This window comes from Ahaetulla prasina, chromosome 2 (assembly GCF_028640845.1).
Source record: "Ahaetulla prasina isolate Xishuangbanna chromosome 2, ASM2864084v1, whole genome shotgun sequence".
In the NCBI taxonomy this organism is placed as follows: Eukaryota; Metazoa; Chordata; class Lepidosauria; order Squamata; family Colubridae; genus Ahaetulla; species Ahaetulla prasina.
This window is the reverse complement of record NC_080540.1, coordinates 59,048,932-59,072,485: the sequence shown is the minus strand read 5'-3', so window position 1 is coordinate 59,072,485 and position 23,554 is coordinate 59,048,932. Positions and strand designations below refer to the sequence as shown.

Below are 23,554 nucleotides of genomic sequence, written 5' to 3'. Positions count from 1 at the left end.
CTTAATCGCTGCTGTTTGCAGTCGCTGCATGATGGAGAACGCTCCAGAGTTATGCCAGCTTCAAGGATTATGTGTGTTTTATTTTCTTTTTACATTAACTGATAATTTTAGCAGAACTTCCCAAGGAAATTAGAATGAGTGGGTGGTGAAGGACCAGATGCAGAGATTAATATTTAAACCTATTGTAAACTGCTTAAAAGACAGCCAGGCCTAGAATCCTAACATTCATTTCACATTTTTTCCATGTGTAAATTCAGATATATTACCGTAAGGAAATTGAACTAGTAAAACTGATAATTCATGTGATACTACTAAGTTCATATTATAATTTACCAGTAGTTCAGCTTTTTGGTTGCAATCTCCGTCCTTCGTATAAGTGAGACTCTATATAACAGCACAAGACATCAACTGGGCATTTCTATCTATGCTTCTTAAGTGGGGAAAAAGAGACTCTTGATGTCAGTGTAGGAGTCTTCCACATCTTTCCAGTTGCTTTGGATCCCTGCAGTTTTAGCGTTATTGCAAGTTTTCTGTTTCCCCTGAATTTTACTTTTTACTTTTGTGCTTACTGTATTTTTAGCATGCTCTGCTTGCAAGGACTACTTCCAATTTAACATTCATTGGATTTCCGAATTTTCTTATAATTTTAAAATATCTTTCCATAGGTGTATCAGATGCGATGTTAAATTACCTTTCTTATGCATCCTTTTTTGCATCCTTTTTTGAAGAGTGAGAAGTAATAAATATCCGCACCAGAGGTGGGATTCACTTACCTTCCTTACCGGTTTGCAAATGTGAGCTACGTGCATTTCCTCCGGGCGGGTGGGCAGAGCCTCCCGCAGTCACCGCTACTGGTTCACACGATCTGGACAGAACCGGATGAATCCCACCACTGGTCTGCACTCATTGAGAACTCTTATGAGTTGAGTCCCCAGATCATTTCTTTTGCTTAGGTCCCATGTCGACAGGCTGTGGAATCAATGCTGCTGTTTTCTTGCCTGGATTACTGCAATGCTCTCTACATGGGGCTCCCCTTGAGGGGCATCCGGAGGCTACAGTTAGTCCAGAATGCAGCTGCGCGGGTGATAGATGGAGCCCCTCGTGGCTCCCATATGACACCTATCCTGCGCAGACTGCACTGGCTTCCTGTGGCCTTCCGGGTGCGCTTCAAGGTTTTGGTGACCACCTTTAAAGCGCTCCATGGCATTGGGCCGGGTTATTTACGGGACCGCCTACTGCGACCGAATACCTCCCACCGTCCCGTGCGCTCTCACAGAGAGGGTCTCCTCAGGGTGCCGTCAGCGAGGCAATGTCGTCTGGCGGCGCCCAGGGGAAGGGCCTTCTCTGTGGGGGCTCCCACCCTCTGGAACGATCTACCCCCCGGACTTCGTCAGCTTTCGGACCTTCGGACCTTCCGCCGCGGGCTTAAAACATACTTATTTAATTGTGCAGGACTGAGCTAGATTTTAAATTTTGGGTTTTAAATTGGGTTTTATTTCTATTTTTAATTGGACGGGCTTTAGAATAAGTTTTTTAAATGTTTTATATTGTATTTATATTCTATTTATCTGTTTTTAGTGCCTGTAAACCGCCCTGAGTCCCTTGGGAGATAGGGCGGTATATAAATATGATTAAATAAAATAAATAAATAAATAAAAATAAGTAAACTTTTTTTTTATTTGAATTTATATCCCGCCCTTCTCCGAAGACTCAGGGCGGCTTACACTGTGTTAAGCAATAGTCTTCATCCATTTGTATATTGTATACAAAGTCAACTTTTATTGCCCCCAACAATCTGGGTCCTCATTTTACCTACCTTATAAAGGATGGAAGGCTGAGTCAACCTTGGGCCTGGTGGGACTTGAACTTGCAGTAACTGCAAGCAGCTATGTTAATAACAGACTGACTTAGTCTGCTGAGCCACCAGAGGCCACTTCTGGGCCAACCAATTCTTCTTGCTTGCCATTTCTGCTATTAGAGGAAGAATCCCCCATCTTAGACCTGTCCAGGGATGCTGTTGAATTAGGTGGCCTTAGAAATCTAAATTATAAATAAACAGACCACCATCTATAGCTAACATGGTTTCACATGGATGATTTCAGAAAGAATAATTTTGAGTTCAGAGGAATCTGTTCTTTCTATGCATCTCTCTTCCAGTTGACCCTTTCCGATGCCACAAGATGATGGGTCAGAATCAGTCCAATTCTTACTGCTACAGTATTCGATCGAAAGACATGTTGGAGGAAGAGAACTTTTCTTGCTACTCTTTTATTGCTCTTCTGGTCATGGGTCAGAATGACCTCATCCTTAAACACCTATTAATTAAATTTTCAAAGTACTGTGATATTTAATTCACTGAAAATTAATTACATTAAATTCAGAGTATTGGTTTTTGAGAAGAGTTATAAACCACAGTCATGACATTTAGATGGTGATAAGTTGGAGCAGGTTAAAGATTTTATATACAGTATTGGAAGGTAATATTCACCATTCTCTTTCATGGTTTTTCCCTTAGGTATTTTGCTAATAAGGTATCTGGGTTATAGGTTATTGCTAATAATTTAGTGATTCTTAGATCTTTCTGTTCAAGGAGAGCCAACATCCCTACACAGTCATTTGGGCTTTTAAGGACAAAACAGGGACTCAGTTTTGATATGGTGGCAATCTGGGTTAAAGGAATTAAAAGATGGCTATCATTCCTTACTAGCCCAATTCCTTTGTGGTTTGTTTCATGTCCTAAGTTGTGTTCCCAATGTGTTCTTTGTTACTGGAAAGAGGTTTATGCCCTTTTGCAATTTCAGCCTGGTCAGTTACTGTTGAATTATAGTTGAGAAAATGTATTTTTAGAATATCGGTTGGCCTTTTGGTGCTAGTCCCTTTAGAGAATTACACTAGTACTTAGATAACTTTGTTAGCAGACAAAACATAACAAATAGGTATTGATTTGACAAGGGTATCAGATTTAGATTATTCCTCAGCAAACACTCAAATTGAACTGAGGCTTTTTAGACACTGCCCACCAGGATTTGCAAGCAACAGCTAAAGTATCTTGCTCCTAGTATATTTTGAAATAAGATAGCAGAAAGTCTTTTACCTTACAACTTACATAAAAATATACAGCACTTCATGTATTTTCCTCTTTAAAAACATGGAAGCTCACATTTTCCAAGAAATAAGGTGATTATATTTATTTATATTGTTTATATAAGTCTTCCCATACTCTTCGTTTTCAAATACCGTTTTAAACTTTGTTAAAAAGAATCAATATTAAATATTTATCTCTTTAATTAGGTTATGAAAATCCTATAATAAGAACTCTTAGCACAAAATTGCTGGTGGAAAGTAAGAAAACAGTTGTGTTTTTGTGATAGGCCAATACAAACGGAATGAATGTATGACTCTTGAATGTCTTAACGGACTAATATGCTGTTATTTCTTTTTGTTTTAATTGATATTATTCTTTGAATTGCATGTTAAGTAAGGAATGGAAGAAAGGGAAAGGAGAGGAAGAAAGGATAAGGGAAAAGAGTAGGAGAGAAAGTTAGATAGGGAAAAAGAAGGGAGGAGTGGGGGAAAGGAAAGGGAAGTAGGGAAGAGGAAGGAGAGGAGGAAAGAAGAAAGTAGGAAAGGAGAGAAGAAGGTAGGGAAGGGATAGAAAGAAGGAGAAGAAGGCTTGTTGTAAAATGAGAGAAAGAAAAGGGTAGAAGAGCAACCCCCAATGTAATTAAAAATTAGCTTTTCTTTATTTAAAAAATATATGTATATGTGTGATTAACCATGAATAAGAGAATGTACATTTACAATGTGTTTATAAGAAATAAAATAACTTTTTAAAAAAAAGAATTGCATGTCAAGTAGTTGGCTATATAAATTCTAAGTGATTGATACATACATAGATACATACATAGATACATAGATACATAGATACATACATACATACATACAAGAAAGGAGATTTTCAGGCTACTGCAATCCCATTTTTAGATACTCAATGATGTATTTTCTATCTGCATTTTCTTTTGAGTTGCTTGTGCAAGATCCGAGTTACACTTAGTACCCGTATGTAAACTCACAATTATTAATGGTATTAAAGACCTGTTCACTATTGTTGATTTAGTCATGTTGCTATTTGTATTCTTACTTATATACTTCAATGAACCAGTTTTAGCTATTGATTCCTATTTGCAAAAAGCTGACTGACAATGAATATTGGGAGGTGAGGGCCGTGATAGTGAGCAGGCTCTGGCTTCATTAACTGACAGTGAAGATGAAAAGTAGATGGTGGACTGCCTTAAGTGAACACATTTCCTGCTTGGTACAAATGGAATATTCAGTTTGTTTGGTATCATGGTATTGCAATATAAAAGATGCCTGCTATCTTAAACTTAGCAAATGACATTGTTTTCACACACACACCCCCTCTTTTCCCTATGTCCCACAGGAGAAATGCTGGTGAAATCCAATGTAGGACCCCATCTGGTCAGATTCCAGGTAGTTCAGCCATCCTCATTCATATAAACCGAGCTGTGCTTAGCAGTGCTGATGTTGCATATTATTATACTGAGGATCCCACAATCCAAAAGATAGAACCTGAATGGAGTATCAGAAGGTAAGATTGAATAAATAAAATTATCCATTTTTTGTTGATGTAGTTTTTATGCAGTTTATGCAGGGGTGGGCTGCTAGGGGTTTGCAGGGGTTCAGGAGAATCTCTAGCTAAGATTTTGTACAGTTCGGAGAACCCCCAAATCCCACTTCTGGCTGGCCCCACTACCCCGCCCGTCCCAGGAGTCCTCACGTGGCCCGTTTTGGATGCAGGTAAGTACAGGGCATGCACAGAGGCTCAGGAAGGGTGAAAAACGGGCCTATTGGAAGCTCGGGAATGCCAGAAATGGGCCCATTTCTGGCCTCCAAGAGGCCTTCAGAGCCTAGGGAGGCCATTTTCGCCCTTCCAGAGGCTCGAGAAAAGCCCGGGAAGGACAAAAATGACACACACACACACAGTGGTGCAGGAGGCTGACTAGGCCACGCCCACCATGGCCATGCCCACCCAGCAACCGGGCAGAGAACCCCTTACTAAAATTTTTGAAGCCCACCCCTGAATTTATGTTTTACACAGAAAAACTACTGAAAAATATTATAGCCTTTTTCCTAAGCTATTTCAATCAATTCTGTAAGGTGAAGGCATGATAACCATAATATGTCATTTGGACATAAAATGCTGAGTATTTGTTGGCACCCTTCATTCTGCACATCTACTCCTTGGTAAAATATCAAGTTAATACCAATGCCAAGAGTCAAAAGAAATTCCTACAAATGTTAGGTTTTCTATCTGTTTTGTATTTATTTAATAAGTTATTTGGGGACAATTCTGGGAGTAATTTATGAATTACTGATATGATATATCTCTTTCCCACAATAAAAGTTCTATTTTGTATTTGGGATAATAGACCTTTGATTTTGGCATGCATTTTCTCACAAAATATCAATATGAAAGTAAAATTGTAAGATTTGAAAAACATATTATTTGTTGTGTTTATACTGGTAATTAATGGACCCTGTCAAAAGAATTCAAACTATGCCTGAGAAATATATCCTTCTATATCTATCATTTGGATTCTATACAGAATTCCAAAATAAACACTGAAAGAAATAATGCATTTTCTGCCTGGAATTTGGCATCAGTTAATGTTATTAAAACTTGATATTAGCTTACTTGGGAGTAAGCCTTATCCTACTCATTTGTAGAATTGTACTGTAATAGTTTAGCTATTTATAAAAGATTTAACTATATAAGGGGAAAAAAACCACCCAAAGCTCTAGTTGTGTGACACAGCACAGAATGGGAACAGTACTATTTTAAAGGACTCTTTAGTAGACATTTTACTAAATGCTGAAGTTGACTGCATTTGTCTTAGATACACAGCCTAATAAAAATGGTAACTGTGTGCAGGACCAAATTAATTTAAGGTGAAGTTAATATTAAATGGGAAGCAACAAACCATTTTTCCCTCACAAAAGTAAATTGAATGGAGCAAGGAGAGACAGGAGGATAGAAAGAGAAGCATTGGCAGTCACATAGACAAAGCAAGCTGAGCAACCCCATCGTTCCAATAAAGATTTTAAAAGTTGGAGAAAGAAGCATCCAGAGGAGAAAAAATCAACAGTCCTGTGCCTCAGCCAGGTTCTTTAGATGTGGCAGCACCTCAGAATGGTAGTGGGCAAAAGGTAGAATTATTTTTCTCGTTAAGAGTCAAAGCTTGATATTGGACACTGTGGAGATTAATGGAACTCAGATTAGAAATTGTTTGTTTTTACCCATCACTGCCTGAAGTAACTCACAAAGACATTGTTTTTCCCAGCATGAAGTTAAAAGAGCAGGGAGCTGCAAAATATTGGAATAAAAGGAATGCTTTTTTTAAAAATTTGAATTTATATCCCGCCCTTCTCTGAAGACTCAGGGCTGCTTACAATGTGTTAAGCAATAGTCTTCATCCATTTGTATATTATATACAAAGCCAACTTTTATTGCCCCCAACAATCTGGGTCCTCATTTTACCTACCTTATAAAGGATGGAAGGCTGAGTCAACCTTGGGCCTGGTGGGACTTGAACTTGCAGTAATTGCAAGCAGCTGTGTTAATAACAGACAGACTTAGTCCGTTGAGCCACCAGAGGCTTTGTTTCATTGATTGCACTCTCTTCATTAGGAGCTTCAGTTGATCTCTTCTGTTTGCTTCCTAGTGGTGGGACATTATTGACTGTGACGGGCACCAACCTGGCTACTATCAAAGCACCCAGAATCCGAGCCAAATATGGCACTGCTGAGAAAGAGAATGTAAGTAAACCTTCATCCAGCTTTAACCCAATGCAGTATTCTCCAGTTGTTTTAGAGATGCACATTCTGATCTGGAATGTGGATGCAACCATGATCAAAAGTCTGCCTTCAGTTTTTTGTTTTTTTTAACGAGTAGACAATATATTTCTAAAACTTCAGAATTTCATGAAAACCGTAATTATCTTGGTTGACAAGCTTGGTTGTTTTGTTGCATTGTTGTCTCGGGTATAGCATAATTCAGAAATTTTGGAAAAAACTATGGAAACTTTGGATATTTTATACCACAGTCAACATTTAAATGGTGCAGGAAGAAAGAATTTCTTGTGTTCCTTACATTCATAGCTTGAGAAATGAGAACAGTCTACTTAGGATGTCTTGAATGTGTTCTGTGATGCAGAAAGAGTTAGGAAAAATCTACATAAATAGTGTAGGGAAAAGAAAAATATTGTGTCATCTTGTGCTTTTCAAAACTATGTCCTTCATTGACAGCAGCACTAGAAGCAGTGCTATTTTTGAGTGAAGTTTAATGACCACAGCAGAGAGCAAAGAATCAATTTGGTTTAATGAGTAAGGCATCAGATTAGAAACCAGTGACCATGCTTAAGTCTTCCCTTAAGTATGGAGCCAACTGGGTGACCTTGGGCCAGTCCCTCCCTCTCAGCTCCAGAAAAGAGGCAATGGCAAACCACTTCAAAAAACCTTGCAAAAAAGCCTGAAAGACACTTGTCCAGGCAATCACTAAAAAGTGACTTGAAGGCAAATAATAAGAACAACAACAATGACAACCATGGCAAGCCTTCCAGTTTGGACAATGATAATTTAGTTCATTTATCAATCTTTACTTGGAATTTGATATCTAAGCAAATTTTTGCATTTGTTGTCTCACATGACAAAGTACATCTGGGTTTTCCTGAAATTAAAATTTTACTTTCTGTTGAAATAATCTGAGTTCATTTATGCTAGCGCTTTTTTGTTTTGTACATTTGTTGGAGAAGTGTGCCATTGCATCTAATTAAATTATTATTCAATTTAATTTTTCCCTTCAAATCAGCTGATAAAGTTGAAAATGTAATTTTTTAATTTATGTCTCTTTAGAATGGACAAATAGGAAGAAAATGTAAAGGGGTATAAAGAAAAAGAATGTTAAAAAAAAGTAGTTTAACCAGAATAGTTGATTCATAATAAGATGAACATCTGAAAAAATAGGAATCTTACCAGAAGCATTTCCTCCTTTTTTTAAAAATAAAGAATAAATGCAGTACCTTGTTATACTTCAACTCAGTTAAGTCAGCAAAGGCTCATATCAGATTTTTAATGTTGGATAGTTTCAAAAGAGATTTGATATACTTTAACTGATGCCACAGATGTTATAGGATATGTCACCAGAATCTCTTGCCTTAGATAATAGCACCATGAAATTTAATATTATTTAGGTCAGTGATTCAGCAACTTATATAAACATATAAAATAGTGATTGGTTCCTCTTTTTAATATACCTTTGCTAGAAAAAGGGAAGGAAGTTCCTGTCTTCCAGGATTTCCTATTTCGCAGCTAGTAGAAGCAACTCAAAGAGGATAGAGTGCTAGCAGTAGGGGGGACTTGCTTAGTTATGTGAAAAAGTTAAGGGTGTGGCACATGGCTTGAGGAAATTGGTTTTTCTTGGCAATAAGATAAAATTAATGAAAAAGAAAAATTGTTAAGCCTGCTAACGTTGCCTTTCAGAATTGTACAGTCTACAATGATACCATCATGATGTGTTATGCTCCTTCCATTGATAACCCTGTCAAGAGCCCTTCAGAACTTGGAGATCGACCAGATGAGATTGGCTTTATTATGGATAATGTTCAAGCCTTGTTGAACATCATCAACAGAACTAACTTTATTTATTATCCAGATCCTGTGTTTGAATCCTTGCCATCTGGTATGTTGGAGCTCAAGCCAAGTTCTCCTCTTATTCTCAAGGTAATAATTTATTCAACCTCGTTTCTGAGGTTTTAGAGACAAATGTTCTTCTTGAACATCACTCCTGGTCATATTAGATAAGTACCAGTTACACATTACATTGATACAGTGTTGTTCAGAATTCCCAGACCCATTCAGGGAAAGCTTTGTCCATTAAGCTAATAGATCCTGTTACTCTCAACGTACAAGTGTAGGATTGAAATTTAATTACTAAGAAGAGAAAAAAAAATTGGATGAATCTTCACATTACAGTGTTGAAGACAGGAGAGGGGAACTATTGCAAGTACATTGTCAGATCCCCATAGATCTCTATTGGGATTCTGCCATTCTTGTGGGGAAGGGCCTGGATGCCAGTTTACAGCCTTTCCTTGTCTCTGGTCTTTTTTTACTTTGAGGTACCTTCCTGAGAATAGAAGCGGGGAGGAATAGACTGGGGCCATCTGTTTTGTCTCAGCTCTTGAGGGAATGAGCAAACAGCAACAGCTTCTTAGCACCTTCTCAGCTCAAGGTTCTCATAATAACTTCGCACCTGTGGATTGACTCGCCTTTGGACTGGACAGAGGGGAGGAGTTTCTGCAATTTTTATCCTAATGATTTTGATAATATTCACTCCGATCACTTACTGGTCTTTCTCCTCATTCAAGAATAAGCTAAATCCCTTCAGTGGTATTTTCTTTCAATTCCTTGTACTTCCTTTTCAAAGCTGAACAAAGTTGAAAGCTGAATTAAAAAGATAAGACTATAGTTGTATAGATAAGCCTTGAAACTGAGAGATTGAGTTCTAGTCCTTATGCATAAAAACTGTCTGAGTAACTTTGGGCCGGTCATTGTCTCAGCCCAACTCACCTCACAGGTTTTTTGTTGTGGGGAAAATAGGAGGAGGAAGGAGTGTTATGTATGTTTGCTACATTGAGTTACTTATAAAGTAATAAAGGTGGAGGTAAACAACAAACAAACAAACAAACAAAATGGGGAGTGAGTAGTGAGTTAACCTACTTTTGGGGCCTGGTGTGCTAGTGTCCATGGGGTCATGAAAAGTTGGATGTGACTTAGTGACTGAACAACAACAAAAACCCTACTTTTATTCTTCTTAAAGGGCCGTAACCTGCTCCCACCAGCACCTGGTAATTCCCGGTTAAACTACACTGTACTCATTGGAGACACTCCATGTGCTCTTACTGTTTCTGAAACTCAACTGCTCTGCGAGTCCCCAAACCTCACAGGACAACATAAAGTGACGGTAAGGCAAGTCAGGCATACCTCTGTTTGTGCTTTTGTGTTATAATAATAAGCACCAAGTGCTTATTTTGTTTTTCTTGCTAAAAGAATTGTGAAATTGCAAAGATCACAGAATGTAGGCATTGTCCTTTGAATTTTGTCACTCTTTCCTCCTTCCCTTTCCAAATATAAATTCTGCTATTTAAAGAACTATGCTGTTTATCTATTTGTATTGTGCATATTGCTTATTTAGTTTTGTGAGATAATTTTTTATATTGGTTGTATGCTGTCAGTTTGGTGTTGAATTTCGGCAGCCATACGGATAGACCTTCTCCAAGATGATTGTCCCCAGCCTAGTCCAGAGATCTCCAACCTTGGCAACTTTAAGACTTGTGGACTTCAACTCCCAGGATCCCTCAGCCAGCTTTGCTGGCTGAGGGATCCTGGGAGTTGAAGTCCACAAGTCTTAAAGTTGCCAAGGTTGGAGACCCCTGGCCTAGTCCATCAGATCTCCCCATGGTGTACCTGACACTATTGCAAATGAGTCTGCCCACCTTGCTACTGTCATCCTCTTCTCTTTCTTTCCACCTTTCCCAGCATTATGGATGTTTCAACAAAGCTGGGTCTTTGTCACAATATGTTCAGAATATGATCATTTCAGCCTGGTCCTTTATTCCTGTAATGAGGGCTCTGTATTGTTCTATGACCATTTGCTTGTTTTCTTGGACATTCATGGTATTTTCAAGAGTCTTCTCCAAAGTTCAAAAGACTCAATACACTTTCTGTCCTTTTACTGCACAATCCAACTTCCCCTTCCATATATCATCACTGGGAAAACCATTGTTACATAATTCTGGAGTTTTTAGATATAGATATGTCATAGCATCCAGTATTCTTTCCAAGGCTTTCGTTGCTTCTGTACCAAGTTCTTGTTTGCAGCATATAGATTGACTGCTAGTTCCTTACTATTGATAGTTGATTCTAAAGGCAGAAGCTTTCCACAACTCCAGGGTTTTATTAATTCTAAGGTTGGTTGCTACACTTGTTGTCATTAGTTTGGTTTGGCCTTCTTTATATTTAATCCCACTTTTTCATTATGTTGCTTGATTTCCATTACTAGAGTTTACAGATCATTTGCATTTTCAGCTATCACGGTACAGGTACTCCTTGAGTTATGACCGTAATGAAGCTTGCTCATCATGATCATAAAGTGGATCAGTCACGTGACCATCCCACCTTGAGAACTTTTTTTATAGCTGTCATTAACTGAATAACTGCAGCCATTAAACATATTCACAGTCATTAAGTGAACACTGAAATCCTTAAGTGAATCAACAGTCATTAAGTGAACCACATGTTCTTTATGAACAGTTTTGCCGAAAACCAGAAGTAAATGCAGTTTTCAGCAAAACTGTCATAAAACACAAAACATTTGTAAGAGCAGACAGATGACTATAAAGGTAAAGTTAAAGGTTCCTCTCGCACATACGTGCTAGTTATTGCCAACTCTAGGGGGCGGTGCTCATCTCCGTTTCAAAGCCGAAGAGCCAGCACTGTCCAAAGACATCTCTGTGGTCATGTGACCGGCATGACTCAATGCCAAAGGCACATAGAACACTGTTACCTTCCCACCAAGATGGTCCCTATTTTTTCTACTTGCATTTTTGCGTGCTTTCGAAACTGCTAGGTTGGCAGAAGCTGGGACAAGTAACGGGAACTCACCCCATTATGCAGCAGCACTAGGGATTTGAACCGCTGAGCTGATGACCTTTTGATTGACAAGCTCAACGTCCTAGCCCCTGAGCCACTGCGTCCCTTTTACAGATGACCATAGACTGCTGCAAGTGTCAGTAAATGTGGCCTGGTTACTGAGCACCCAAAGTGTGATCAGGTGGCCAGACTGGTGCAGCAATCCTTGGATTTTGATTCTCAATTATAATCCATCATACCTTTGAATAGTCACTAAGCAACCATTCATAATTCAAGGACTACCTATAGTGTCATTGGATACATAGATCATTGTTGCTTCTTCCTGCAATGTTAAAATCATGCTTCTGGTGCAATTACTCAAAAATATCTCTCTACCCCATTGTACGTTGGTTCTCTTGTTATGTCTCCAACTTCAAAAAATATTTTTTATTTCCTAGGAAAATGCATTTATTGTTTAAAATAAAATTCAAATTTTTAATCAAATACAGAATCAAATACTCCAACATTTTTTGAACCCTTCATCAGTTTAAAACTTTCTATGTGCCAAATCTTGTCTTGCTTTTTGATGTGTATTTTAAATTCTCAAAGATTATAAAGATACAATTTTATTTTCTGAGATTAAACATTGAAGGTATTTATCCTATGCTTCCATTTATCATTTTGAAGGTATCTAATTTATTTAAAGCAGTTAGTAGGCAATTTCTGAAGATGGTTAGCAAAGTAAATTCAAATTTAATGTCCTTTGAAAGACACTGACTTTGGTTAGAGTCAAATGGTAAATTCCCTAATTTCCCAGTTCTCCCACCCTCCAGAGACTCATGCCTTGCAATCTGCTCGTAAGGAACAATTGTAGGGAACCCAACACAAGCAATCTCACATTCTCTCTTTCTCCAAAGGAAGATCAAAGGAACTGATCTGCTTGTCAACTCCTTGTTCTTAGCTGCATCATTGGCTTCACTTCTACAGAACCGTCTTCAGTCCCTTATGTTCCTTAGCAAATCCCTTCTTGTTTCCATCTTCAATGTATTTACAAATGTCACTGTAAAACTATTTTTAATGTACTACTATATTACAACTTTAGAAATTCTTAACTGTACTTGAGGAAGGAATTCTGGAGTAATTACATAATTCATTTTTTAAAACAAAATGGTCTACTAGTTCCCAAATTATGATATAGTAACCCTTCAGATTCTCGTTTGATGGATTTTGCACACAGCCTTGTTTATCACTCAAAAATCTATGTAAAGTTGCTTACAAAAGTAAACACAGCTATGCATATGTTTAAACAATCATAATAATGTGGCTGCTTGACAAAATTGACTTATATCTTTGTCTATGCAAAAATTAAATGGATCATAAATTTAGTTTAATTTTTTTAAAAAAATTGTTGGTTTCAGAGGGAAAAAGAAAAATCTCATTAATCTCTGAATTTTTTACCTGTGCTCTCTCTTTGTGCTCAACAACATCTGTATGAATTATATAAGATTAGTTTTTAGTACAAGTCGGCCTTACTCTGGAGTTCATTGTAGCCTTGAATTCTTTGAAAGGGACCCAAAATACTTCTCCCTCCAGACATCTCATCCATCACAGAAGTATACTTTGCATCCCATGTATTATTATAATGTTATTTGAATGAGATATCAAACTTACTTCTTTCAGGCATCAGTAGTGTGCTTGCATATGTCTATATCCCATCTAATCTCCTTTCTAGTAGTGTGAGACTTGTCCTACAGAATCTCACCACTGTTCTTTCTTGCTGTTACATTTGCTTCCTTCTAAAGGTGGCAGCCAGTGCTAACTAGAAGTTGTTTAGAAATGGGAATAGTGAGGATAGACTTTAGTAATGGTATGCTGAGTACAAAGAATCACTGGGCTATTACTAGAATAAAAATCAATGTTGCAAGTATATTTTTCTTCTTAGTGTTAAAAATAAGTAGAAATTAAAAAGAAAGGTGCCTTTTGCTTATCCTGCAATGACAAGAGAGATCTGATCACCAGTTGAAAAAGTATATAATAATAATAACAGAGTTGAAAGGGACCTTGGAGGTCTTCTAGTCCAACCCCCTGCCCAGGCAGGAAACCCTACACCATTTCAGACAAATGGTTATCCAACATTTTTTTTAAAAAATTCCAGTGGAGCATTTACAACTTCTGCAGGCAAGTTGTTCCACTGATTAATTGTTCTAATTGTCAGGAAATTTCTCCTTAGTTCCAAGTTGCTTCTCCTCAATGGCCCAATTTCAAAATATGCGCAGTCTCCTGGTCTACTAAGTAAAAGTAAAAATAAACGTCTTTCTTTTGGAATAAGACAGCCCCAATCAATAATATTGGATCTTTTTCTCTCTTTGTGTCTTCCAGATTAAGGCTGGGGGGTTTGAGTTCTCTCCAGGGACGCTGCTGATCTATTCTGACAACCTGTTGACTTTGCCAGCCATTATTGGCATTGGTGGAGGAGGCGGGCTTCTCTTGCTCATCATCATAATTGTCCTTATTGCATACAAACGGAAGTCTCGAGATGCTGACCGTACTCTTAAACGTCTCCAGCTGCAAATGGACAACTTGGAATCACGGGTGGCCTTGGAATGCAAGGAAGGTGAGGACGCCTGCCATCTTTCTGCTGTGCTGTCATTTATATTGTTGTCAGTCCACTACTGTAAGGGGAAAAAAAAAATGGCAGGTAGAAGCTGGTTTCAGCATTCCCCACTGCAGCACTGCATTCCTTTCTTTGTTTTTTTTTTTAAAGCACCAAACGTATCACATTAGGTACTGAATGAATGAATCTTCCACCATTGTGGGTAGATTTAAGTTTTCTTTATGGACCTCCGATGCATTTGGCCCAATTTAGTTTCTATGATTTAATTGTTTAGATAACACTAACACTTCTTTTCTCCCAACCACATCAGATATATATATTTTTCCCCCTGTCCACATCATATGCTTTCAGCTATCCGTGAAGCAATGCATAAGTTTCATTTAAAATTTCTTTTCATTTATTATTTTTTTATGATCCATTCATATAATGTAAACTAACAGAAACAAGTCAAGTTTCTTCCGTAAGCTATCTGGAAACCTCAAAACCATACAATTTTCAAGGAAGAAGATCAGAGAAGTGTAATGTTGCCAAGGGTATGAAATCATAATGTCATGGTTCATAAATGCCCTAATTGCAGGTAAAGTTATATTACTAAAAAAAAAAAAAAAAAAAAACCACAGTAGCATTCACTCCCCCCCCCCTCACCATAATGCTACAGAAAATTGCTACCTATTTTTGGTCACTCTGCTGTTTTTCTCTGAAAAACCTTTCATTCACTTTTACAAATCCGGGATACAGTAAATGTCAGTGTGGTTGTAAGGACACCTATATTCAGACTTAGCTTTGAGTGAAGCAGTTTTATAATTATAATACCTGGAGCACAAAAATTTGGATGTCTGGAGTTTTGTGGCTCTACAGCATGGATTCTCAATATTCTGAAGCACCATATCTCCCTAAAACAATAAATACATTTGTGCAATGTCTGCCTCTCTATTAATAGAACTTATAATTCCACTGGGGCTAAGGTTATGTAAGAAGCAACTACACTACTTACATTTGATATTAAATCTTTATATATCACATAATTTTTCAAACACTGTGATTACTATCATGCTCTTCCTAAAGCTAAAATAAATTCTTTTTCCAATCTTGACTCTCACAAAATCTCCTTAGCAGAAATGTGTTAAGAAAGAGAGGAGGCTACAAAAATCCTGGCAATTGAAATATTTCTTAATATATTCCCAAGATACATTGAGACAGATTCCTCACTTTCTTCTTTTATTTCCTTTTTTTAAGCCAATGAATGACTCTCTTCACTGATAATTAAGGAGCCTACATATGGCTGCTTTTAAACAGCCTTCTGGGTTATCCTTGTCAGTCTGGGGATCATCGATTATTATCAAACCGTAACTGCCCACTGCAGACTTGTGCAGGCAAAGTAGTGAGCAAAGCTGAGACTGACATTCAACAATCCTTCCATATGCAAAGCAGAAACACTGTTAAAAGTTGCTTCTTTCTGCAACTGGCTTCTACAAAGTGGAAGCAAAGCCTAGAGTGAGATCCGTCTGTGTTCCTACTTAGCCCAACCAGAATGTAAAACATTTTGGAATCGCCACTTAGAATTGGTCATTGCACCCTGGGCAGGGGGCTCACAACTCACAGTTTAAGCACACCTGTCTTTCAGTAGCTCAGCATTATGTCTATGGAGATACTCAGTCATCTAGGTCATGGTTGTCCCAAAGGTGCTTTTCTCAAGAGGCAACTGGAGTTTCTGGGTTGTTGTTTTTTTGAAGGCGTTTTGCTTCTCATCCAAGAACCTTCTTCAGAGCTGGAGAAGCTTCTTGGATGAGAAGCAAAGCAACTTCAAAGAAAAACCAGAAAGTCCAGTTGCCTCTTGAAAAAAACACCTTTGGAATATTCAGCATTTCTTAGATCACAAGAAATAAAATGCATATTTGCTCTGAGAACAAGCTCTAAAAATTAATATTGGAGATTTTTATTTTATTTAGAAATTTTATATTGCTGCCTACTCACACATGGCGATTCAAGGAGGCTTACAGGACATAAAAACACAATATAAAAGAAATAATAATAATAATAATAATAATAATAATAATAATAATAATAATAATAATAATAATAATAATAATATAACCCCCTACCAGTGGTGAAATTCAATTTTTTTTTACTACCGGTTCTGTGGGCGTGGTGTTGCTTGGTGGGCGTGGCTTGGTGGACGTGGCAGGGGAAGGCTACTGCAAAATCCCCATTCCCTCTGTACTCCTGGGGGAAGGATACTGCAAAATTTCCGTTCCCACCCCACTCTGGGGCCAGCCAAAGGTAGCATTTGCTGGTTCTCCGAACTACTCAAAATTTCCACTACTGTTGTGACTCGTCCTCCCTCCTCTCCTCAGCCGGGCCCCTCCCGTCTCCAACCGGGCCTTTTATCAAATGCCAAGTCTGATAATGAAGATTAACGGCCTGTCATGCCTCCAGCCCCCGGCCCTGGCCCCATGCCCGGAGAGGATTCAAGAAGTGAAAGGAGAAGCCCAATAAGCCTCACTCATACAGCGTGTGTTCCTTTGGCTCAGCCTTCAGAGCAGGAAGCCAGCCAGGTGGTGAAATTACCGGGGCCTACTCCCTCTGACCCCTCCCTTTCCCAGACGCTGACAGCAGATCCAGCTGAAGACAATTCAGAGTGGGTGGACCCTCGCTTCCAGAGATCTGAGAGGCAATGCCAGCAGAAGGAAGGGTTGGTCAGGCCTGGATAAATGCTGAGTCATGGAGCCACACCCCACAACCTATATAAAGGACCTGCTTTTGGCATTCCAACCTTGAGTCAAGCAAAGTCTTATCTAGTTTGCTGATACCGGACCCTATCGCTGAAGTCACAACTTGGACTCCTGCCTGCCCTGATAAACCTTGAAGGAACTTGGCAAGCTGCAGAGGCTTTGTTGCCAAGTTTGTTATGGACTTCCTTGACTCATTTGTCGGAGTGGGGGTGGGACACGACAACTACCAGTTCTCCGAACTACTCAAAATTTCCACTACCGGTTCTCCAGAACCTGTCAGAACCTGCTGGATTTCACCCCTGCCCCCCATCCTAGTGTCAACACATGTTCATATCTGCCATTTAATGGGCTCAATCCTGCTCTGGGTTCCCCAGACCCGCTGGCAGAACCACATCTTTAGGGCCTTCCAAAAGAGTGTTATAGTTGCTCAACAGCTAAAACAGTAGAGTAAAACAGAAAGATGTAGGTAAACATTATATGTTGCCCTGTTTTTCTGAGACGGGGATAAGAAGGCATCTTTTCCACCAATATTAACAGCCTACAGCATTGTTGACAAATAATGAATAATGATCATATTTGTACTGCTTCCAGTTTCGTTACTCTGTTACATGAGCACGAATAGGTAGCAATTCACTATCATTTAAGGCAAAAACCTTTAGCATAGTTTCCTCCAGGTATATTGTAATTGTAATTGCCAGAATTCCTTTGTACCATTGGCCATTCTGATTGAGGAGTTGGTGATTGGTAGGGCAACCATCACATGCCAGGTAAGGTAAATACTAGTTTTTTAAAAAAACATAGGAACCAACTTTATGCCTCACCTGGCATTATAGCTTTTGTAACCCTCAAAACTTCTGTAGCTTTGAGGTCAGATGAGGCAACTTTACTGAAGGTTTTGTTTAGTACAGTTTGAAGGAACTTAGCAAGATTTCAAGAGGAAAAGTTTTAAAGGAAGAGAGAAGTCTGCTTGTGAAAGACTGGGGTCTCTCATTATGTGACAGACAGATGCTGAGAAATTGGACAGAATACTGTTTCTGATCCTGCTGATAAAACCTAATTGCCCATTATCACCACAAGCCAGCGCTTGGAGCTGTGACCCTGCCAACTGCAAGTTGGCCCAGTAGCTGCTTTAGAAGCAGACTCCTAAAATGAGAAAATAATAAAAAAAGGAAGTATAAAAAAAAAAGCCCTGTAGATAGAAATAGTGACAGAGTGATTGGAGAAGAAGGGAGGGAGTGGAAGGAGGGGATTTTGCCTTGTCTTCCGTAGCTGGCAGATAAAAGGATCTACTTTTAATTAAAAGCTGCAGTATCTTCCCTGCCTTTTCTCTTTTCTAGTCCCACTAGTTACAGATAAGATAGTGTGCCTTTCAAACTGACGGTTTGTTTTTTCTCATCAAACTGATCAGCCTACAGTCCTCGGCCATTTCTAACTTCCTTTTAAAGTGCCATTAATTTGATTTTTCCCCCTGCATTCCTCTCCTCTTTCAGCTAAAGTTTCCCCCTTCCCAGCTTTAGAACTCAAAAACAAACAACCAGGCTTGTTGTAGGTGAATTTAAAGCTGTAGGGTGTGCTTTATTTTTTCTTGTGAACTGTTTGAACCCCACCAAAAACTGTAGAAGAGAATATCCGTAGCTCAGTGTTGTACTTATGGAGTCCTTGGTCTCTCTAAATTTAGTTGTTTGCTTGCAGAGATTTCATTACCCCAACTAAGTAATATCAGTGAGAGTGAGGATCAGGTTTGTAGTCTTATTTATATACAGGGTGATCTACTGTATATAAACAGGAAGCAAACCCCATTGATGACATTACCTATAGGTAGTTGGGAAATGAAACATCTGCAGTAGCATTTAGACTTATATACCGCTTCACAGTGCTTTTACAGCCCTCTCTAAGCAGTTTATAGAGTCAGCATATTGCCCCCAACAATTTGGGTTCTCATTTTACCCACTTCAAAAGGATGGAAGGCTGAGTCAACTTTGAGCCTGGTGAGATTCGATCTGTCAAACTGCTGATAGCTGGTGATCAGCAGAAGTAGCCTGCAGTACTGCACTCTAACCACTGTGCCACCATGGCTGCCAGCAAACAACTAGTGTCAGAGACCACCAAGGGCTCCACAGGTACTTTATTACCAAATGGTTCTTCCATTTGAAAGATGGGAAAGAAGGGGAGATACTCACTTTACCATTGTCTAGTCTAGTCTTCCTTAAAAAAAAACTCTGCCTTGTTTTTTTTTTCTTTTCATTTTTAGTACTTTTTTTGTATATAAATTCAAGTCAAAGTTCACCCTGAAGTTTTAGTCCAGGCCTGCCATTTGATTCTTCAGTGTCAGAAGACTATAAACTATTTTCATTGAAGAAATCCCTACCAGTTGAGTTTTGGGCACATGAACCCTTCTAGGTTTTCTTTTCATACTTAAGTAAGCTATGATACCATTTTAATGAATTAATTATATTTCCACTTTAAACAACATTTTAGCTGCATGGTACAATTGGTAGTATTAGTCCATTGAATTCTTGAAAGGGAGGTTTACCTGGGCGCCTTTTAAAATCTGCTGTTTCCTCCCCAGCTTTTGCTGAGCTGCAGACTGATATCCATGAACTGACCAATGACTTGGATGGGGCTGGCATCCCCTTTTTGGATTATTGCACCTATGCCATGAGAGTCCTCTTTCCAGGAATAGAAGACCATCCTGTCCTGAAAGAAATGGAGGTGTGGTAATGGTTGTATGTGTATCCGCTTGGATAATCTTTAATGTTGCATTAATTTCTTGTGCTTTGTAGGGTTGGGCCTTGAGGGAGAAGGAATTTCTTTGCTTTCTGCTGCAGCAGTTCTCTCTATAGAAGAGAGACATCTCTATAATCTTATTTTTTTTGTGTTATTTGTGTCTATTGATGTTTCTCTGCTTTAGGATATTGATTTAGACTAATTTAAATGATCTTAAAATCATCAATATCCCATGATTCTTAATTTCCCATTATCCATAAAGATTTGCTAAAGAAGGTACATTCAAGGTGTTGATTCTTAAACAAACTTAAGGGATTGCCTGTAAGGGAGGCCAAGTAGCATGGAAGTTGGTGGGATAACTGTAATGTTGTCACCAAGAAAAGTTGCGCATGATCTATCATATTATACCCATATTTTGAAGAGACTAATCTGACAGTGTTTCTTAAACGCTGAATCCAATCATAGGCATTTTTATATTCGGAGGAGGTAGATATTCTAAAACACAACAGAGAATAGGCTAATATTGGATCAATCAACTCAAAGTGTTCCAGGGGTTTCCGACTGATTCTTGATCCCTAGCCAGGGATATGATTTATGAACTTTGTGATCAAATATCCATATGATACCAGATTTTGGCTTCTGCATTGATAGATGGTTTGAAGATAAAAATTGATTGATTTTGTGGAGGGGGCACTTTTTTGGAAGGAGGGGATTCCTCCTCTTTCTATACAAGATGGCACATAAATACTTTGCTTTCACAAATATTGTATCAAGTAAGACCCTTAGTTTTATTGGATGAGAGTTGAACATTGTAGAAATTGACCCTGAGCCATGCTAGCTAGCAAAACTATGTCTTGCATAAGATTTAATAATAATATAATATAACAACAGAGTTGGAAGGGACCTTGGAGGCCTTCTAGTCCAACCCCCTGCCCAGGCAGGAAACCCTACACCATCTCAGTCAGATGGTTATCCAAAATTTTCTTAAAAATTTCCAGTGTTGGAGCATTCACAACTTCTGCAGGCAAGTCGTTCCACTTCTTAATTGTTCTAACTGTTTTGAACACTTCCTTCCAACAGTCATGAATGAGTTCTCACTAAACCACTCCTGCTGTTGCTTTATTCTTGTATTCCTTCTAAACTGCAGAGCATAGAGACTAATTCAGCCATTATTGCCTTAATTGAAATGAGAGTAAGAAGTATCAGTTCTACAGACAACATTGCTTGATAGCAACTTGGAGAATTGAGCAGCATCTTTTAAAAATGTTGATAGGGAGGTCAAAGAGGGTAAGCAAAGAGGGAGCCATAGGAAAGCATTAAACGGATCATAAAGTTGTTGCTAAGGTCAGTTCAAGTAGTAAGATTTTAAGTAAAGAGTAAGAGAATGAAAATTAGTTAAAGGCAGAGAACAACAGAAGCAGTGGTGAAATCTGAACCGGTTTACTATGGGTTCGCTGGCTGCACATGCACCCAATGTGAGGTGTGTGTATGTGCAATACACGCCAAAAAGAGGCATGGGGTAAGTAGAACAGCATGGGTGTGACTGTGATCATCTGTGGTGCACAAGCTTTTTTTTAAAAGCATTTTTAAAAGCATTTTTTGCGACCTATTTGACCGAATAGGTTGAAAAAAAATGCTTTTAAAAGTAAAAAAAAAGGCTCTGATGATTGCACAGCTCAGTTGTGATCATCAGAGCCTTTTTTTTTACCTTTTAAAAGCATTTTTTACAACCTATTCCTACCATTCAGGCAGGAAAAGCAAGCGAGCCAGAAAGAAGTGGCAAGCGGGTGAGTGGGTAGGCATGGGCGGGGGTGGGGGACAGAAATTTTTGCTGCCAGTTCTCTGAACCACTCACCGCCATTGCTACCAGATCAGCCGGTCCGGTCCAAACCGGGAGCATTTCACCCCTGAACAGAAGCCTTTTGCTGACAACAGAATCTAATTGTAAATCAGCACACTAAAAAGCAATTAATTTTAAAAAATCACTCAGGTAGGCGTTATCCTATTTTGGTGGTGTTCAAAGAGGAGTTTGTACGCCGGAGTTTCTATGACGTGGGCATTACTGCCATCAATCTCCTTTGTGAGATTACAATATGTGGTTCTTTCTAGTTATATTGTCTAAGAATAAGCTTTGAAGAGTTGGTGGATTTTTGCTACTTTTAGCAGATTTTTTTCTGTTTTTACTTTGGAAGGCATGGATTGCTGAGCTGCTCTTTGCCTCTGATGTTCACTAACTAATCCACTTCTCTTTGCATTAATGAAGTGTGCATATATTATACCATAATTCTCTCTCAATGATTTCTCATTCAGTAGAGATTCTCTAAAAAGTAACAATCATGCATTAAAAAACTTTATTCATTCATTCAATTTAGTCAATGAGGCTCACAAAACTTTGAAAATTATTAAAAGGTAAATATTGTGAATACTGAGAGCCAATGTGGCATTGTGGTTAAGGTGCTAAATGAAAAACATGAAATCAAGTTCTAGTCTTCCCTAAGGCATGGAAGCCAGTGACTGTATATTTGGTTTATTTGTTCCTTTGGGGCCATTCTCCCTCTTTCAGCCCCTAGACCAGGAAGTTGAAAATCTTCTGCCTACTAGCTGATCCTGGATCATCATGATAGATTACACTTGCTAACCTTCAGAAAAGAAGTCTTCATTTGCAGTGGACTGTTTTGGATTAATGATTACAGTAACAATTATACAAGGCAAACAAACAAGTCAGTTCTAGAGGAGATCAACCCTGACTGCTCTTTAGAAGGCCAGATCCTGAAGATGAAACTGAAATACTTTGGCCACCTAATGAGAAAGAAGGACTCACTGGAGAAGAGCCTAATGCTGGGAAAGATTGAGGGCAAAAGAAGAAGGGAGAGAACGAGGTGGCTCGATGGAGTCACTGAAGCAGGAGGCATGAGTTTAAATGGACTCCAGAGGATGGTAGAGGACAGGAAAGCCTGGAGGAATGTTGTCCATGGGGTCGCGATGGGTCGGACACGACTTCGCAACTAACAACAACAACAACAAACAATTATAACTATGAATAGTGAAATCAATGATTAAACACCAGGTGATTAGAGGGCATATGCATTTCTATAGCGTAGCAGCACTGCCTTGGTTTCTTCTGACAATTGGGGAATCCTTAGAAGACCTTTTCTTGAAGATCTTAACAGGAAAGAGACTGCTTTAAATAGTTATGTCTATTAGAGTTTTAAGTGTTCCTATATCACCATTATTTTTTCGCTTAACAACTGTACAAAAAGCAGTTGAAAGCAAAATGCATTAATTTCATTTGCAATTAGTAAAAAAAAGATACATAATTAAAAAAACATTTTAAAAAGGAAAAATTACATACAATTTCAATTTCTCTGTTTTTCTACAACATCAAAACCACTAGAATTGCCTTTAGTTAATTTTTGAGCAACAAATTAAACTGAGACTATACTGAATAATATTGTCCATTTTTTTCTCCCAGACTAGCCAGTTCAAAGGCTGAGACACAAATTTCTCTATAGACTGTCAGGACACAATACAGAAAATTGGATTAGAATATTGCCAAATGTGCTTCCAAAGTCAATCCTAGCAGACGGTCAGCAGGATACAATGACTTGTGGCAGAGGTGGGCTGCACTTTCTTTAACAAAGGGTTCACTGTTTGTGAGCTCACACGCACCCCTTTGGGAGAGAAATGGAGCTTCAAACAGGCTCCTAATCAGCTCAGGCAGCTCCAGTGAGAACAGAAGGAGCAGGCGGAACGTAGCTAGGCCAGCCAACGAGCC

At 38.6% G+C, this 23,554-nt stretch overlaps 1 protein-coding gene across 6 annotated transcripts in view; it reads left to right on the top strand.

The window, feature by feature from the left end:
- PLXNA1 (plexin A1) overlaps window positions 1-23,554 on the top strand; it is a 405,135-nt gene that overhangs the window by 314,513 nt on the left and 67,068 nt on the right. For all 6 annotated transcript variants that reach the window (XM_058168162.1, XM_058168161.1, XM_058168157.1 and 3 more), the window contains 6 exons: window positions 4,442-4,609; window positions 6,744-6,837; window positions 8,560-8,799; window positions 9,896-10,039; window positions 14,086-14,320; window positions 19,622-19,764. In XM_058168162.1, the coding sequence (XP_058024145.1) occupies window positions 4,442-4,609; window positions 6,744-6,837; window positions 8,560-8,799; window positions 9,896-10,039; window positions 14,086-14,320; window positions 19,622-19,764 (1,024 nt within the window). The remainder of the gene's footprint in view (window positions 1-4,441; window positions 4,610-6,743; window positions 6,838-8,559; window positions 8,800-9,895; window positions 10,040-14,085; window positions 14,321-19,621; window positions 19,765-23,554) is intronic.